At 48.1% G+C, this 19,155-nt stretch overlaps 1 protein-coding gene across 1 annotated transcript in view; it reads left to right on the top strand.

Moving 5' to 3' along the window:
- Nucleotides 1-19,155, top strand: part of GAS2L1 (growth arrest specific 2 like 1) — a 48,964-nt gene that overhangs the window by 3,876 nt on the left and 25,933 nt on the right. Inside the window, exon 2 of the mRNA XM_083589937.1 lies at nt 5,675-6,349. Within this exon, the coding sequence (XP_083446063.1) occupies nt 5,699-6,349 (651 nt within the window). The 5' untranslated portion in view covers nt 5,675-5,698. The remainder of the gene's footprint in view (nt 1-5,674; nt 6,350-19,155) is intronic.

Raw genomic sequence — 19,155 nt, 5'->3', positions numbered from 1 at the left:
GCTCCCAGAGGCATCCGGCTAGCCACTGTCAGAAGCAGGAGGCTGGGCCAAGTGGACCTTGAGCTATTCCAGCAGCTACTTCTTACAGCCTTATTTCCGTTGTAAGTTTGGCCCCACCTGCGCTCTGTACATCTCAGTATCATACGACTTTAAATAGTCACGGCTTCCCCCAAAGAATGCTGGGAATCCTTCCCATGGAACTCTGGGAATTGTAGCTCTGAGAGCGGGTCTCTCCTGACTCTCAGCACCCTCAAAGAACTACACTTCCCAGGATACTTTGGGGGAGGGGAAGCCATGGCTGTTTAAAGTGATATGACATTGCTTTAAATGTTATATCGCAGGTGGGGCCTTTGTTCTTTTCCCCAAAGACCTCAAAGGTTTTTCCCCATTTTATCCTCTCAGCGATTGGTTGAGAGAGAGGCCATGGGGTTCAGGTGGTGATCTGAACCCAGATCCCTGTGTGCTGTTGAACCTGATTCACTAGACAGGGTATAAATAATACAGTACCATGATTGATTGATTGATTGATTGATTGATTGCATTTTTATCCCACTTTCTCTTTAAGGAGCTCAAGGTGGTGCACAAATGTCTCCCCATTTCATCTTCACAACAACCCTGCAGTGTGGGTTAGACTGAGAGGTGGTGACTGGCTCAAGGTCACCCTCGCTGAGCTAGACGTGGCCGAGTGGGGATTTGAACCCAGGTCTTCCAGGTCCCCCTAGCCCAGCGCTCTAACCACTGTGCCACACCGTCTCGCAATGCCAAAACAGTGCCTTTCTTTCTGCATTGCGAGCTCCCCAGCCGCGGCCTTTTCAACTTGGCACCCTGCAGAATCTGTCGGACTACACTTCCCATCAGCTGGCTGGCTGGGACTGATGGGAGTTGTAGTCCAACCATATCTGGAAGCCACCAGGTTGACAACAGCTACATGGCTGCCTTTCCAAGTTGAAGGCATCCCAGCCGCATCCCGTGGAGGGAAACCACTGATGAACCAGTTGGGACTGGATGTAAACTTGGGGATAGATAGTAGAATCATAGAATTGGAACATAGCTGTCAACTTTTTCCTTTTTTAAAGGGAAATTCCCTTATTCCGAATAGGATTCCTCACAAGAAAAGGGAAAAGTTGACAGCTATGAATTGGAGCATTTGAAGGGTCATCTGTTCCACCTCTCTGCAATTCAGATAAAGGTAAAGGTAAAGGGACCCCTGACCATTAGGTCCAGTCGTGACCGACTCTGGGGTTGCATGCTCATCTCGCTCTATAGGCTGAGGGAGCCGGCGTTTGTCCGCAGACAGCTTCCGGGTCATGTGGCCAGCATGACTAAGCCGCTTCTGGTGAACCAGAGCAGCACACGGAAACGCCGTTTACCTTCCCGCCGGAGCGGTACCTATTTATCTACTTGCACTGTGTGCTTTCGAACTGCTAGGTTGGCAGGAGCTGGGGCCGAACAACGGGAGCTCACCCCGTCACGGGGATTTGAACCGCCGACCTTCTGATCGGCAAGCCCTAGGCTCTGTGGATTAATCCACAGCGCCACCCGCGTCCCTCTGCAATTCAGGAATCACAGCTAAATCACCTGGCTTTTGACCACTTGCAACCGAGTGAAGATACCTTGGAGCCAGGATGGCATCTGATATCTTCCCCATCTGGGGATCTTTGGATCTGGACTGTTTTCACACACTAATACCCCATTCTGTAGAATTCGACCAGTTATATTTTATCTCATCAGTCAGAATGAATTTCTGCAACCAAATTGCTTTCTCTGAGCAGCCTGAGCAGGAACACTCACCATTAAGAAAAAGAGGTCAGGATAGGCCAGTATATATATGTGGACTGTCCCTGGATCAAGTGACTTTTCTTCTTTAAGTTCTCAAAGCTCTTAACCCAGCTCAAGGTTGTCATCTGAACTAGCCAGATGTTTAACTGAGAATCAATCACAGCCAGTCCTTTAGAGCCACAGTCTTGCCCCCCAAATGGCAACTAGACATCCCTCTTTGCCAACTGCAACCTTGTTAAATTTCAAGCACACCTGCCAACAGTACCCTCCCTCTGCCAAATGCCTGGGAGCTGTTTGTGGAAGGGCACTTTGCATATACTCTGGTGCACCCATGCTTTTGCTCTCGCCAATCGCAGGGCTGAGCTGCCCTGAGCTGCTGTTAACGGCAGAAAACTAAACTCTTGGGCTGCTTCTCAAACTGAAGCCCACTTAATGGGTGGGTCAGGTTCTGTACTGCGACTCCCCACCCCCCACAGGATTAGGCCACTGTGAATAATAAGAGAGAGAGAGTGAGAGGAAATGAGTACAAAGAGATTCCCTGCTTCCCTGTCCCTCCCTGAAGTTCACAGGCTCTGAGTGGGAACTTTGCCCCTGAATACGTGGGATGAGTCATTCTTACCAGCAGAGGGACTTGAGCCAGAAAGAAGTTTGTTTAGGCACCTGAAAAGCACTGAGCGAGGAGGTGGCTCAGTGCCCGGTTGGTTGGCTGGCACCTGAACCAGCAACACCCCCCTCCAGGGCCTCCATGGAAACCTCCCTGACCCCCCAACTCCTATTTGTGCAGACTGACCCACCCCCACAACAACTCAGCTGAGAGGTTTTCAACCAGATTGCGGACCACAATACTTGAAGCTCTCCAGTGGCTCCCCATTTGTGGAATGCTCTCTCCAGGGAGTTTCTTTTTTTTATTATAAATATTTATTGAATTTTCAAATTTTATACAAACACAAAAAGAAAAAGAAAAAGAAAAATATTAAAAACAAATCAATTTCAATAACAGTTTTTCAATAACATGTTTCTTTGACTTCCTCATACCTCCCCTTCTTGTTTTCTAGTTCAAATTGTTAATCCAGCAAATCCTAATCTCTTAACATTCCTTTTAACTAACACCTTATTTTCCAATCAACTTTTTAAATTTTATGACTTAAACAATTTTAATCCCAGTTATTTTTATCATAACAGCTAGAGACCACATAAGTTCAATCCAGCATCTTTCAGAGTTCATTAATTTTGTAGTATTTCTGTAAATAGTCCTTGAATTTCTTCCAATCTTCTTCTGCCGACTCTTCTCCCTGGTCGCGGATTCTGCCAGTCATTTCTGCCAGTCCCATACAGTCAATCAACTTCATCTGCCATTCTTCCAGCTCTCCCCAGGGAGTTTCAACTGGTGCCTTCATTATACATCTTTAGGCGCCAGATGGAAAGGTTCCTTTTCAGCCAGGCCTTGGGCTGACAGAACATCCAATGCCCTTTGAAATGTGTTGTTTGTAGGGGGAATTATTGGTTTTTGTCCTTTTTTATTTTTTATTTTTTTTTAATATACAGTGGTACCTCGGGTTAAGTACTTAATTCATTCCGGAGGTCCGTTCTTAACCTGAAACTGTTCTTAACCTGGAGCACCACTTTAGCTAATGGGGTCTCCAGCTGCTGCTGCACCGTCGGAGCACGATTTCTGTTCTCATCCTGAGGTAAAGTTCTTAACCCGAGGTACTATTTCTGGGTTAGCAGAGTCTGTAACCTGAAGCGTCTGTAACCCGAGGTACCACTGTATTGTAATTTTATGTTGTGAAGCGCCCGGAGATCTTACAGATGAAGGGCAGCATACAGATTTAATAGCAAAAATTTTGAAAAGCTGCGCCACCAATTGGGGCGGCTTTAAAGGCTTATGCTAATCTGTGTAGGATAAGGCTACTGTGTGTGTGTGTTGAGTTTTGCAGTGTGCCTCTGATTGCCAGTTGCTGGAAATCGCAGGTGGGGAGAGGGCTGTTATGCTCAGGTCCTGCTTGTGGACTTCCCAGGAGAGGTATCTATTTGGCCAGTATGAGATCAGGTTGCTGGACTAGATGGGCCACTGACTTGATCCAGCAGGACTGTTCTGATGTCCCTATGCAGTGTTAGAAATTCCCCAGGTGTGTTTTGCTACTGGTGCAGGTCCAATTGCAATTACGCTGAGATTTACAGTAGTAGCTCGGGTTACAGACGCTTCAGGTTACGGACGCTTTGGGTTACAGACTCCGCTAACCCAGAAATACTACCTCGGGTTAAGAACTTTACCCCAGGATGAGAACAGAAATCGTGTGGCGGCGGCAGGAGGCCCCATTAGCTAAAGTGGAACCTTGGGTTCAGAACAGTTTCAGGTTAAGAACGGACCTCCAGAACGAATTAAGTTATTAACCTGAGGTACTACTGTATCTGCCTTAAAAGTAAAGGGAGCCCTGACCTTTAGGTCCAGTTGCAGATGACTCTGGGGTTGCAGCGCTCATCTCGCTTTACTGGCCGAGGGAGCCAGCGTACAGCTTCCAGGTTGTGTGGCCAGCATGACTAAGCCACTTCTGGCGAACCAGAGCAGCGCACGGAAACGCCGTTTACCTTCCCACCGGAGTGGTACCTATTTATCTACTTGCACTTTGATGTGCTTTCGAACTGCTAGGTTGGCAGGAGCAGGGACCGAGCAACGGGAGCTTATCCCGTCGCGGGGATTCAAACTGCCAACCTTCTGATCAGCAAGTCCTAGGTTCTGTGGTTTAACCCACAGCACCACCCGCGTCCCTCTGCCTTAGTCCATCGTTAATACCATTTCCATTTCCGCTGTGTGCTTTTCTGTGTGAATTGCTGTAAGAGCAAGTTACTGTAAAGCAACGTAGCTGAGATCATAGAACTGTAGTGTTGAAAGGGATCCCTGAGGGTCATTTGGTCCAACCCCCTAGCGAATTGACAGTCCGTTGTGGCGACTGTAACCTAGGTTTAAGGTGCCATTTGGCACCCAGCTTATATATCTGAGTTTCTAACACTGTTCCTATGCTATGTTCTAGCTCCACTGTCAGAGACAATGTGCCTCTGGATATCAGTGGCTGGGAATAATCAGTGCTTTTTTCTAAAAAAATGTTTAGGGGTACTCTCATTTTCCTACTCATTATTGAAATACTGCCTCTCAATGAGGCCAAACTTAGATTCACAAAATATTTAGGGGTATGCATACCCCTGCGTCTCCCCAGAAAAAAAGCACTGGGAATTATTATTATTTTATTTATTTATTTATTTATTTATTTATTTATTTATTTATACCCCTCCCATCTAGTTGGGTTTCCCCAGCCACTCTGGGCAGCTGCCAATAGAATATTAAAAACACCATCAAACATTAAAATCTTCCCTAAGCAGGGTTGCCTTCAGATTTCATCTAAGAGTCAGATAGTTGTTTATTTCCTTGACATCTGATTGGCGGGTGTTCCACAGGGCGGGTGCCACTACCAAGAAGGCCCTCTGCCTGGTTCTCTGTAACTTCGCTTCTCGCAGTGAGGGAACCACCAGAAGGCCCTCGGTGCTGGACCTCGGTGTCTGGGCTGAACGATGGGGGTGGAGATGCTCCCAGAGGTATACTGGGCTTTAAAGGTCAGCACCAACACTTTGAATTGTGCTCAGAAACCGCAAGCAGGGAGAGAATGGTGTCGCACTCAGGTCCTGCTTACAGGTTTCGCAACAAGGATAGATTCCAGTTATGTCAGCATCTGGCAACACTTGTTCCTGCCTTGCAGCAGGTTGGCCCTCGGGCTCCCTTCTAGTGGCAATTCTGTGAATGTAAAGTGGGTGATTTAAGGCCCTGCCCCTGCTGTCAAGGGTCAGTTTCTCTCTGTGTGTGCTGTAAATTGTGGTATCTCCTGATTTTCTCCCCTGCCAGTGATGAGCTGTGGGAATATGCAAGATGGCTGACCAGAGCAACATCCAATCGGCCGCTTCCAAGAGCATCCGCCCCTTCCGCTCCAGCGAGGAGTATCTCTACGCCATGAAGGAGGACCTGGCCGAGTGGCTCAACACCCTCTATGACCTCGACGTCCAAGTGGAGAACTTCATGGATGTCCTGGAGACTGGCTACGACCTCTGCCAGCACGCCAACAACGTCAACCGCATTGCGCTGGAGTTCCAGCAGCTGCACCCAGAGGCGGCATCTCGCATGAGGATCCCGCAGAAAGAGGTGGTCTTTCAGGCCAAGAACGTCATGCCGGGCTCCTTCATCGCCAGGGACAACATCTCCAACTTCATCCAGTGGTGCCGCCAGGAGCTGGGCATCCAGGATGTCGTGATGTTTGAGACCAACGACCTGGTGCTGAAGAAGAACGAGAAGAACTTCGTCCTGTGTCTCCTGGAGGTGGCCAGGAAGGGCTCCAAATTTGGGATGCTGGCTCCCATGCTCATTCAAATGGAGGAGGAGATAGAGGAGGAGATGAGAGACCAGGTGGCCTATGGTGAGCTGGAGACGGAGGAGGCGAGCGAAGTCCTGGGGCCCAAGTCTCCTGTTTACCCGAGCAGAAGCCAGAGGATAACTTTGTGTGACCTCAAGAACCTGGATGAGCTGGTGAGTCTCTTCTGTCCTGCTGGCATCCTCTTTATTTATTTAAAATGTGTCTCCTTTTACACACTGAACCCTTCTCCTGGCTGTAATTCTGGAGGGCTGGCTAGCAATTGCGTCAGCATATTTATTGAGTTATGTAAATGTTTGTTTATGTCGTTATTTTAAAACATTTCTATCCCAGCGGGTAACAAACAGCCACAACACAGATATAACCCTCTTCTGGGAAAAGAAAAAAAAATCCAAGTTAATAAATGAACAGCATCCAACCTGGTTAAGAAATTTCCAGCATTACAGAAGAAACAGAACTGAGCCAGCATAGCGTTCAAAATTCCCCAGGCAATTTTTGCTATTGGTGCAGGTCCAGTTACAACTATGTTGAGATTTCTGGGCGCCAAGGTTGGCAACCACCATTTAAGAACCTCTGCCTTAGTCCCTCGTTAATGCCATGTCCATTTCCATTGTGTGTGTTTCTCCTTTCTGCAAGTGACTTCTTGTACAGCCAAGCAATGTAGTTGAGATCATAGAACTGTTGCACTGGAAGATGAAAAGACATTTGGTTGTGGCGAGTATAACTGAGAATTAATATGTCATTTGGCACCTAGCTTATGCATCTGGGTTTTCTAACACTGAGCCAGAAGTTTCCTCCTCCAACTTGGTGCCCTCCATATGTTTTGCACCGTCAGCTTCCATCACCAGTCACCACTAGTCATGCTAGCTGGGGCTCATGGGAGCTATGGTCTAAAACATCTGGAGGGCACCAGGTTGGGGAAAGCTGCTCTGTCCACTGGGTTTCAGGATTGTGTGCTTAAGTGGAGGTTTCAGTCTAAATTCTGCACTAGGTAGAACAGAATTCTGCAACCTGGGTACATTACACATTTGCATGGCATCGTTCTGCAGAATTTAATTCTGCTTTGATAGTCATGGTGAAGGGCAAAGGCACAGAAGCTACTACACTTCATGACCAGGATCAGTCTCATTCTGCAGCTCCTTCAGTTACTGCATCATTGGCAGGCGCCTGCTTTCAAGCACATTTTTACAGCCATGAGGTCTAGAATCTTGTTGGTTTGCTTTTAAAGGAAACCAGAGCTTTTTCATTCAGTGGAATTCTGAGGCTGGAGCTGCATCTTGCATCCTCTCTGTGTTCTGCAAAGTCGAAGCTCAGTGATTATTTTTTTTGCTTTGCACACAAAAGGACTGAGGTTCATCCCCCAGAACTACCAGGCAGGACAAGGAATGTCCCCTGTCGGAAACCCAGGCAAGCTGCTGCCGGTCAGTGCAGACAATACTGAGCTAGATGGAACAATGGTTCAGTGGCAAAGCATCTGCTTTGCATAGAAGAAATCCTACAATTGCTGGTGGCATCTCTAGGTAGGGCTGGGAGAGACTCCTTGCCCGAAACCCTGGAGAGCTGCTTCCAGTCAGTGTAGGCAGCCCTGAGCAGAATAGACAAATTGTCTGACTCATTATAAGGCAGCTTCCTATGTATGCAAAGCCCTTGGTATTCTCGGTCTACGTTTGAGGGGGGTGTCTGGGATGTTAGGGGAGGGGTAGTACCTTTGGTGGGGGACACATCGTGCTCCTTCTGGGGTACTTTGTCCACAGCTCTCAGCTGCAGCTCCTAGAAGCTGTCAGCTTGCAGCAGCCGCCACACCCTATGAAAGGGGTTTGACTGGCCTGCTAAACCATAATAAAAAAATTCCTTCCAGTAGCACCTTAAAGGTAAAGGTACCCTGACCGTTAGGTCCAGTCGCGGATGACTGGGGTTGCGGCGCTCATCTCGCTCTATAGGCCGAGGGAGCCGGCGTTTGTCCGCAGACAGCTTCAGGGTCATGTGGCCAGCATGACTAAGCCGCTTCTGGCGAACCACAGCAGCACATGGAAACGCCATTTACCTTCCCGCTGGAGCGGTACCTATTTATCTACTTGCACTTTGACATGCTTTTGAACTGTAGGTGGGCAGGAGCTGGGACCGAACAACGGGAGCTCACCTCATCGCAGGGATTTGAACCACCAGCCTTCCGATCGGCAAGCCCTAGGCTCTGTGGTTTAGACCACAGCACTACCCGCATCCCTTCAGTAGCACCTTAGAGACCAGCTAAGTTTGTTATTGGTATGAGCTTCGTGTGCATGCACACTTCTTCAGATATGTGTGCATGCGCACGAAAGCTCATACCAATAACAAACTTAGTTGGTCTCTGAGGTGTTATTAGAAGGAATTTTTTTATTTTGTTTTGACTATGGCAGACCAACCTGTAACTGCGGCTAAACCAAGTGAGGGTAGCCAATGGGACTCAAACCCTTGGTGAGTTAGGGATTTCCGGACAAGATCAATACTGGGTCCAGTGGTCAAGAAGGCGGTCTCTGCGCATGCTGTAGAGAGAAGTGAGGGGCAGATGGACTCATCAGCTTGGGAAGGGAGCGCATTTAGGAGAAGGAAAACTCCAGTCTTAAATCTCCCCTGCCTTGTGGGATATCTTCGGGAGAGGAGTAGTACCTTTGGTGGGGGACACATCATGTTCCTAAGGAATAAACCTCGCACAAATCCAGAGTGGAGTCCCTAAGATGGTTGGAGGATGCCTTGCTGCCAAGCTGGATCACATCAGTGAGGCTGAGAGGCGGGTCTTGTCGTTTGGGCAGCCCAGGACCTCCATACACGCTGCCCAGGCTCACGCCCAGGGATGTGACTTTGGTCTCCACTGCAGCGGATTGACTTCACCCCTGAAGGCACACTCCATTGTCTCTCTAGTTAGGAGGATGCTGACCTTTGAGGGACAGCAAGAAATGGTCCGATTAATTGACAGCTGATCAGGCTGAAGGTGTTTATGAAGTGAGCCAATAAAGGGAAGACAGCACAGGGCTGTTTGCTATGTTTGGGCTTAGCATTGCTGTCCTCTTTGAACTGAAATGCCCAATTGAGGATTGGGCATTAGCATTGCTGTCCTCTTTGAACTGAAATGCCCAATTGAGGATTAACCAAGCTGCCCTCCTTGGCAAGCTTAGGCTTCGGGCTGTTGTGTGATTTAGATCTGCAGGCTATTTGCAGTTTGCTTCAGTGGATATGGGAAAATTCCTCTTGTTGTTTCAACCCTCCTTTTAAAAATATTTGGCAGCTGTCAATATGGGATTCTCCTTCGCATGCCGTTTCCCTAATCAGAACACTGTTTATTCATTTGCTTTCGGTCTCCCTTTGCACACAACTCATCTTCAGAGTTCCTTTATCAGATCTACAGATTTCCTCCTAACCATCTTTCCCGCCAATGGTTGGCATCGTAATCAAGTCGATGTGGTCTAGTGGTTAGAGTGTCAGACAAGAGCTGTGGTGCCGGGAAATCCCCACTAAGGATCTGAAACCCATTTTCAAGAAAAGCTAAGCTTTCCCCACCTCCTCTCTCGGCACTAGGCATTCAACATTTTTATGGAATCGCATAACTGTAAAGCCAGAAAGGACCACAAGGAAATCATCTAGTCCATCTCTCCGCAATGCAGGGGATTTTTTTATTTATTTTAAGAGACATAGAATTTATTTTATTTTATTTAATAATATTTATGCACTGTTTGGTTTGGGGAAAACTTCTAGGCAGTTTGCAGGAAATATTAAAAGTATCAATAAAAACAATTTAAGATAAAATTATTAGTAAAAAGAGATTAAAACATGTCAACGCTGATGTGCCTTGAATAGGCTTGCCTAAACGTTCTGAGTGGGCACCCAAAAATAATAATACAGTGAACATGCCTGCCTGATTTCAATCGGCAAGGAGTTCCAAAGTGCTGCCACATTAAAAGAACAATTTCCTACCTGTGTGGAACAGGTATCGCTTGGCACTTGGCACAGTACTAGTTCCGCAGATCGAAGAGGTTTAGTGGACATATATGTGGAAAGACCATCCCGCAGGAGACTCCTGCCTCTATTATACTTTTTATTTACAAATACAGTCGTACCCTGGAAGTCAAACGGAATCCGTTCCAGAAGTCCGTTCGACTTCCAAAACATTTGAAAACCAAAGCACGGCTTCTGATTGGCTGCAGGAGCTTCCTGCACTCAATTGGAAGCTGCGGAAGCCCCGTCAGACGTTTGACTTCCAAAAATAGTTCGCAAACCAGAGCAGTCACTTCTGGGTTTGCAGCGTTCAGGAGCCAAAACGTTCGGAAACTAAGCTGTTTGGAAACCAAGGTACAACTGTATAGTTTATGAGTTCATCAATACAGTTGTCATAAAATTTCAAGTAAATACACGCATACACATGTGCGCACACACTCATCTTGCAGATAATTTTAAAAATTCAACATTCCAAAAATATTACAGCATATAAATATACTGAAAATTTGGAATAGATATATTGCAAAACTATATGTAAGTACACAAACATATATATATTTTCCTTAAAGGAGATACGGGCAATCTCAGGCCAGGAGTGAAACAGTCCTGTCTATCTGGCCCCTGCAATTCTCCCCAGGCCACAGCTTTTCCTGACCCTGCTTCATTCCCCAGGTGTGTCTTTACCTGCCTGGAAAGTGCCCTCAAAAACCCATCTTGTCTCTTGTTTGCCTGGCTGGAGGGACACAGAGGGGTGTGTGAGGTTGTGAACAAGATAATCTAGCCCACATCGATTGCTGCACCTACCTTTGTCTCTGGTCACGCCCACCACTAGCATGTGGCTCCTGGAAGGCTTCCCAGAAGGGAATGTGGCCCCCAGTCTGAGAAAAAATTCCTGGGGGGAGTGAAAGACTAGAGCAGGCATGGCCAAACTTGGCTGTCCAGCTGTTTGGGGACTACAATTCCCATCATCCCTGACCACCGGTCCTGTTGGCTAGGGATGATGGGAGTTGTAGTCCCAAGACAGCTGGAGGGCCAAGTTTGGCCATGCCTGGACTAGAGGTTCTGCAGTCCCAGCTCCTATGGCCTGTTGGAGACCAATTTTGCTCTTTGCCCATCCTGCAAAATATGCCTCTCTGACCCTCTGCAGATCTGCTCAGCAGAATCCTCGGAAACACAGAGATCCCCTTCCCTGGGCTGTTGTAAACTGCAGAAAACCTGGGCGAAGAGATCTTACGGCACGCTGAGCTTTGGTGCATGAAAATAACTGGCTTCCATTCCAAAGTTCAGCGTGACGTGAGCTTTTTCTCCCAGGCTCACAGATATGCTCGACAGATTCGGTGAGGAGTGAGAAGATCTCTGTGTTACACTGAGCTCTGATATGGGTAGAACCCCCTCCCCAAGAGATTTGTGGGATCTGTGTGGCTGCAGGGACCCCCGCTTCCATAAATCCTATGATATAAGTGCAGAGGACCTGGAGAAGGGTTAGCAAGGACCACAATAATGTCTGGCTGCTCAGGCAAGCCAGTATCTGTGGACCGCTGCACTTCCATGTTAAATTGGCTTTTCACCTGCTGAAACAATCCATCAGAGTACGAGTCTCTGTGCAGTGAAGCGCATTCGATAGCCTCCTATAGAAACGATTGGCGGGTTGCTGTCAGGTGAATTGCTCTGATTCACTCTCATGCTGTTAACTCTGAGACCTCTTAATGTTTCTTGAGCCGGGAGCATTAAAGGAGCATTCTGGAAGGTGATAACCATCGTCCTCATCACTTTGAAAACTGGCCGAGTTCTAAACACTACAGTGTACAATTAATTGGCCAAAAACATTTTTATAAAAAATGGTTTAGTGAGTTTATCCTGCTTTGTTGACTTTGAATCTTAAGGAAAGTTGCTGCTTTGAAAGCGTGAAATATTACGTGCCTTAACAGTGAAGCTGTGTTTTGTTACTGTTGACACTTTGGCTTTTTAATAAACACCCTCCCAAAACATTGACACAGGAAAACACCTCGCTAATAGTTTGGCACATAACCTTGGGAATAACAGCGCCATTCATTTTGCTGCTGGGTTATTTCTGAGGTGGACAAATATTATGACTCTGCGTCTCAAAGGAGCACAGAGGATGCTCTATCGAGGCAGCGCTCTTTGAACGAACGAGAGAGTTCAGGAAAGTCAGGAAGGCTACGAGGGCTTGTCAGTAGATGACAGAAGGCCCTTCTCTCAGAATCCCTCAAATCTGGTTTCTGTGGAGGGCTCCCCTGGCTGAGGAGGGTTTACCGTATTTTTCACTCTATAAGACGCACCAGACCACAAGACGCACCTAGTTTTTGGAGGAGGAAAACAAGAAAAAAAAATATTCTGAATCTCAGAAGCCAGAACAGAAAGAGGGATCGCTGCGCAGTGAAAGCAGCGATCCCTCTTGCTGTTCTGGCTTCTGGGATAGCTGCGCAGCCTGTATTCGCTCCATAAGACGCACACACATTTCCCCTTACTTTTTAGGAGGGAAAAAGTGAGTCTTATAGAGCAAGAAATATGGTATTTCCAAGGCGGCCCTCCATAATTTATGGAACAACCTCATCCTTATCCAGTAGCCATGCTGGCTTGGGCTGATAGGAGCTGGACACCCAAGAACATCTCCTTCCACCCCTGATTTTCGACAGGGACCAACTCTGTGCCCAGAAGCTTGTCCATTGCTATAACCCCTCCCCACCGAAAACCTGTGTACAGTTCTGGTTGCCTCGCCTCAAAATGGATATTGTAGAGGTGGGAAAGATTCAGAAAAAGCAGCCCAAAGGATCAAGGGGGTGGAGCAACTCCCTCACAAGGAAAGGTTGCAGCGTATGGGGCTTTTTAGCTTAAGAGAAAAGGCGAGTAAGAGGCAACAAGATAGAACTTTGTAAAATCATGGATGGCACGGAGAAAGTGGGGAGGGGAAAGCAATTTTCTCCTTCTCTCCTGTCCCTGGAACCGATGCACATCCAATGAAGCTGAACGTTGGAAGATTCGGGACTGTTAAACTACGGAACTCTCTGCCACAGGAGGCATCGGTTGCCACCAACTTGACAAGCCATGATGGCTGCGCTCTGCCTCCACGGTTGAAGGCAGCAATGCTTTCGAATATCTGTTGCTGCAGGAGAGGGCTCTCGTCCCCGGGTCCTGCTTATTGGTGCCCCCCCGGCCTCTGTGAGAACAAGATGCTGGACTAGATGGGCCATTGGCTTAATCCAGCAGGCTCCTTTATGTTCTTACTGGTGTTTATGGTTGGGATGACAAAAAGCAGCTCTCACCATAGTGGTCCATGTGGGGTGGGGGTGGGGAATAAAATCCCAAGCTCTGCTGTAGGGCCAATGCCTTTATTAGGAGCGGCTCAAATGTCACAAAATAGTGAGCATGTCTTAGAAGTTTTCCGGAACCCTTAATCAGGCTAAGATGCTAAACAAAATGAGACGAAGGAATAACCCTGGCATGACGTCAAAGCCTGGGGTGTTCTGCATATTGTAACGGGATCTGGAGGGATCTGGAGACGTGAGCCTCCACTAGGTGCTAAAAAGATGATGGGTCAACTGTTTGACGGAGACCACAGTCACACCATCCATTTAAAGTAACATGAGACCACTTTGAACCATCGTGGCTTCCCCACCCCAAGGAATTCTGGGAGCTGTAGTTTTGTCAAGGGATGCAGAGCATAGCTGTCAACTTTCAGATTTGAAAATAAGGGATCAGCATCCTCGAAAATAAGGGATCAGCAACCTCACCTGTCCCGGGGACAGTCTATGGGATATCTAACAATCCAGGATAGCAGTGGGAAACGGCGCTGGAATAAGGGAATTTCCCGCAAGAAAAGGAAAGGTTGACAGCTATGATGCAGAGCACTGTTAGGAGTTCAGTGCTGCAGTTGTTGATGTTGTACGGTTATAGTAAAGGTAAAGGGACCCCTAACCATTAGGTCCAGTTGTGACCGACTCTGGGGTTGCAGCGCTCATCTCTCTTTATTGGCCGAGGGAGCTGGCGTACAGCTTCCGGGTCATGTGGCCAGCATGACTATGCCGCTTCTGGCGAACCAGAGCAGCGCACGGAAACGCCGTTTACCTTCCCGCCGGAGCGATACCTATTTATCTACTTGCACTTTGACGTGCTTTCGAACTGCTAGGTTGGCAGGAGCAGGGGCCGAGCAACGGGAGCTCACGCCGTCGTGGGGATTCGAACCGCCGACCTTCTGATTGGCAAGTCCTAGGCTCTGTGGTTTAACCCACAGTGCCACAGCTATGATGCAGAGCACTGTTAGGAGTTCAGTGTTGCAATTGTTGTTGTTGTACGTTTATATACCAACCTTTATCTTTCAAGGATAAAAAGGTGGTGCAATTTTACCTTCACAACGACCCTGTGAGGTAGGTTAGGCAAAGAGATGGTGACTGGCCCAAGGTCACGCAGTGAGGTTCAGGGCCGAGTGGGGATTCGAACCCTGGTCTCCCAGGTCATAGTCCAACACTCTTAACCATTACGCCACAATTCTCAGAGTTCCCTATCAAGATCGTGAAACCACCCTGGGAACTGTAGTTCTGTGAGGGGCATGGGGTCTCTTAACAATACTTTTAACAAACTACAGCTCCAAGGATTATTGGGTTGGGAACCATGCCTTTCTAAAGTGGTATCGTGGATGGTGTGAATGTGGCCAAAAAGTGATGCGTCTCAGCCTCTGGTTTTCCTACAGCGCCTGGCCCCAGTGGTAGACTGCCCTGACTCTGGAGGTTCTATCCAGCAGATTGTGTTTTCCATTCCTTTGCATGCACAACCATGTGCTGCTCCTGCTTCATCTTTGATTGTAGTAACTGAAAGGTGTGCAGGGCGCAGGGGAATGTTGAAGGGAAAAGAAAGCGTCCGTGGCAGACGTGTGACTCTTTCTTGGATCAAACGGATGATCAGCGGATTAATATTTGAATCAGGGCCAGCCCTGCCTGCACACGGGAGCCTCCAGTGACCTGAGAAAGCTCCCCTTGGCTGTCCTGCTTTGCACCACTGCAAAGCATCTGCTGTGTGCTGCGTAGCTGTCTTTTGAGCAGAAAATACTTTGGAATTGGCCGCGCTTGCGGTTCTGTCCAGGTCTCTCATTCTGTGACCAGGTCTCTCATTTATAACATTACAGGAGCCGTGGATTAGCCAGGCTATAATTTTCTGGTGGGGTTCGGATTCGGTAGAGAAGCTTTGCACTTTCTCTCCTTTCCATTCCCTCTCCCGGCAGTCTGAAATGAATGCCTTTGGATAAATTGCTGACTTTATTCTTAGACGCAGCGTCCTTGTTTTTTTGCGGCTCCTCAAGTGGAAACTTGCAGCAATGTCTGCTTGCTGCAAGGTGTGAGCCGCCCACTTTGCAAAGGCAGGGAGGCCTCCAAATTCCGTGAACGGGGAGGGCTCTCTTGCCCGTCTGAGGGGGAGCCTCTTGGGGCGGGTTACCGCTTGCATACTGATGACTCCAACCCGACAGGCTCCCTTTGACTAGAAAAACACTGAATAATGGACTCCAAACTGGTGCTCTGGTGTGTGTGTCTGTGTGTGTAGCTTTTGTTCCCTGTTCTGTTTACTCTGCAACTGGAAAGTTAGAGAAGATAGTGCTTTGTTTGCACCCTGCTTTTGGGCGGAAAGAGCCAAGTTGATGGGCCAACATCCCTCTTGGGTTGAGGCAAACTCGTTCTTCCTTTTCTCAGCTGTGGTTTTGAAGCCAGATTTTATTTCTTACAGTTATAGTCCACCTTTCCCCTAAGGAGCTCAAGATGGCATACGTCGTCCTTTACCCTCCACAACCCTGTGAGGCAGGCTAGGCTGAGAGTGACTGGATAACATAGGCGCCAACTACTGGGGGCCCAGGCACTCACAATTTTTTGGGGGGGAGGTGGTGCTCAGCACCCACAGAGCAGACTCTGATGTGACTTCCAGTTTCTACCAAAAGTCGCGTCAGAGGCACGACACAACCACTGAGGAGATGTTGGAGGCCCTGCTAGGCTCCATGAGGCCTCAGAGATCATGTCTGAGGCCCCGTCAGGCCTCAGAAGCGCCACTGTGGAGCGTCACTGTAACATCATGATGTCCCATTATGTCGCAGGTGCCATTGGGCACCCAAAGCCCATGGCCCAAGTTGCCGCCCCTGCTGGATAGCTCAGTTGGTTAGAGTGCGGTGCAGGTAACACCAAGGTTGCAGGTTCGATTCCTGTTGCATATTCCTGCTTTGTAGGGGTCAGCAAACTTTTTCAGCAGGGGCTGGTCCACTGTCCCTCAGACCTTGTGGGGGGCCAGACTATATGGGGGTGGGACGGGAATGAACTAATTCCTTTGCCCCACAAATAACCCAGAGATGCATTTTAAATAAAAACACACATTCTGCTCATGTAAAAACAAACTGATTCCCGGACCATCCGCAGGCCGGATTTAGAAAGCGATTGGGCTGGATCTGGCCCCCAGGTCTTAGTTTGCTTACCCATGGACTAGATAATCCTCAGAGAGGGTCCCTTTCAACTCCACAATCCTATAATTCTATGAATGGCCCAGGGTCATCCAGTGAGCTTCATGCCTGAGTGGGGATTTGAACCCTGATCTGCCAACTCTTCGTCCAACACTCTAACCACTACACCTCACCGCCTCTCACCCTGGATCCCAGTTGGAAAAATACGCAGCTGGACTTAAAATATCTGTGGTTTTCCTTTGGGCAAAGTTTTCTGCTGCTGTATCTCTGGATATGCATATAGACATCTCCCCTGCCAAATCACCTCCTTCCTCAACTAGAGAGCCTTAGGGCCTCCCTGCATTTGACTCTATAATGATGTGATTAGCAATTAGATTATGTGTTTTTTTAAAGTAAACACCAGGTGCCTAGAGGCAGGAGGAGGAGGAGGAGTGGTTATCAAGAATTCTGGCACGGGGAAGGGAGTTTTAAGTCTTCCCTCCCAATCTGTAATCTCCGTGAAATAGCTCCCCGCCAACAATTAGCATTGGGGTTAAGCTTCCCATTGGCGCCCAGGGAGTGCTTGCTCTGCAGTGTTGATAGCGAAATTGCTTGCTTCTGGTATTTAATATAAGTCGTGTTTGCTAATCTCATCATTAACAGGATGATGTTCGATTCAGGTAGTCGGGCCTTAAGGGAGGTCAGGATGGTCAGGAACCAGCATTTTTCTCTCTGCACAACCAGGGTTGTCTGCAAGAAGAAGCTGTTGACTCTACAGCGCCACCACTGCAGCTGGTAGGATGGTGTACTGCAGCTGGCAGAAGTTAATAACATTCCACCTAGTGTTATTTAACCCCTGACATGCCTGGTCTCTCTGCTGTAGGCTGGCATGCTCGCAGGCTCCTACTTGGAGCTTTACTGAACCACCCGCATTCCTTCCTTCCTCTGAGTCACAGCTGGGACACCTAGTCCTCATAGTTTTATTTATTTATTTACGGCTATTAGCCCATAAAATATGTACAAACATAAAAACACAGGGACATAAAAACAGATATATCCGACAACAGGAGGTGAACACCACGATGCAAGGGTGGGTCATTGAGCAGAGCCAAGTGACAGCTTGGGGCCAGGAGAGCTCCAAGGGACAGATCACAGAAAGTCCTCATAGTTCTTGGCATCTGTCTGTCTGGAGAGACAATGGAGTATCCCTCCAGGGGTGAAGGCAAAAAGCTGCATCTGCAGTGCTGAGGTGACCTCCCCATGGTGCTAGCCTGGGCACTATGTATGGAGGTCCTGGGCTGCCTAGATGGCCTCGCTGGACTACAACTCCCATAGATTCACTGCCCATGCTGGCTGAGGCTGATGGGATTTGTAGTCTTAAATATTTGGAGGGCATCAGAGGGGGGAGTCTGGCCTGTGTTAGGCGAGAGTTGGGAATGTCTGAGCAGCATCCAGCCGCTGTGATGGTGGCATTTTGTTTATTAAATCTTTGGCAAGAGGAAGGCAAAGGATCTTGTGGCCAGCATGCGGCGGGGGGCAGGGGGGGATGGCTGAAGAGGACAGAGAGAACACGAGAGACTGCTGGCCTTCCCCACTTAGCAGATCACTGGGGCCTCTGTTCTCTCTTCACAATGGACGCCTGCCACAATCGAGGCTCTTCAGCCAAAGAGCCGGTTGGTCTCTCCTAGCCAAGACTTCGTAGGCAGAAACTCTGGTCCCATCTATACATTTATAGCAGTGTGATACCACTTTAAGTAGCCATGGCTCTCTGTCCCCCGTCCCCAAAGTATCCTGGGAAGTGTAGTTCGTTGAGAGTGCTGAGAGTTGTTAAGAAACCTCTATTCCCTTCACAGAGCTGCGATTCCTAGAGTGGCTTAACAATCAATCCTTCCTCCCAAGGAACTCTGGGAATTTTATCTCTGGGAGGGGAATAGGAGCCCCCTCGCAACTCTCAGTTCCCTTGATAAACTACAGCTCCCAGAATTCTCTGGGGGAAAGCCATGACTTTTTAAAGTGGTGTGGATGTATGGCGTGCTGATGGGACCAAACTTAAAGGAAATGAAGGACAATTGCTGGAACAGATCAAGGTTTACCTAGCCCAGTCTCCTGCTTCTGACAGTGGCAGAAGCAGCCTTTCCCTGTGCCCTTTAATCTGATAATAGTTGAGAGTCATCAATAGACCTGCCCTCCACTCATCTGAGGGGAATAGGGGTCTCTCCTATCAACTCTCAGTGCCCTAAACAAATCACAGCTCCCAGAATTCTCTGGGGGAAGCCATGATTGTGTAAAGTTCTATGATACTGCTTTTAAGTGCATATAATCTTCTTGTTAGCTTTTTCTTTTCATGTCAGCAGGATTCCTTGCATGTTGTTGACCCCTGTATCAGTCCCAGGTTTCCTTTTTGTCATTAATGTTGACTGTTTTTAATTTAGAGAGCAGAATCAGTCCTCATGGCGGCTTTCAGAGTAGAATTCTCTGCCCCGAGGAACTTACAAACTCTGGGTTGTATCCAGGGTTGGTTCCTACCCCAGAGCATTCCCGGCGAAATGAATGGATGTGACG

This window comes from Podarcis filfolensis (assembly GCF_964270895.1).
Source record: "Podarcis filfolensis genome assembly, chromosome: 16".
NCBI classification, from domain to species: domain Eukaryota; kingdom Metazoa; phylum Chordata; class Lepidosauria; order Squamata; family Lacertidae; genus Podarcis; species Podarcis filfolensis.
This window is presented reverse-complemented; position numbering and strand designations above follow the sequence as displayed.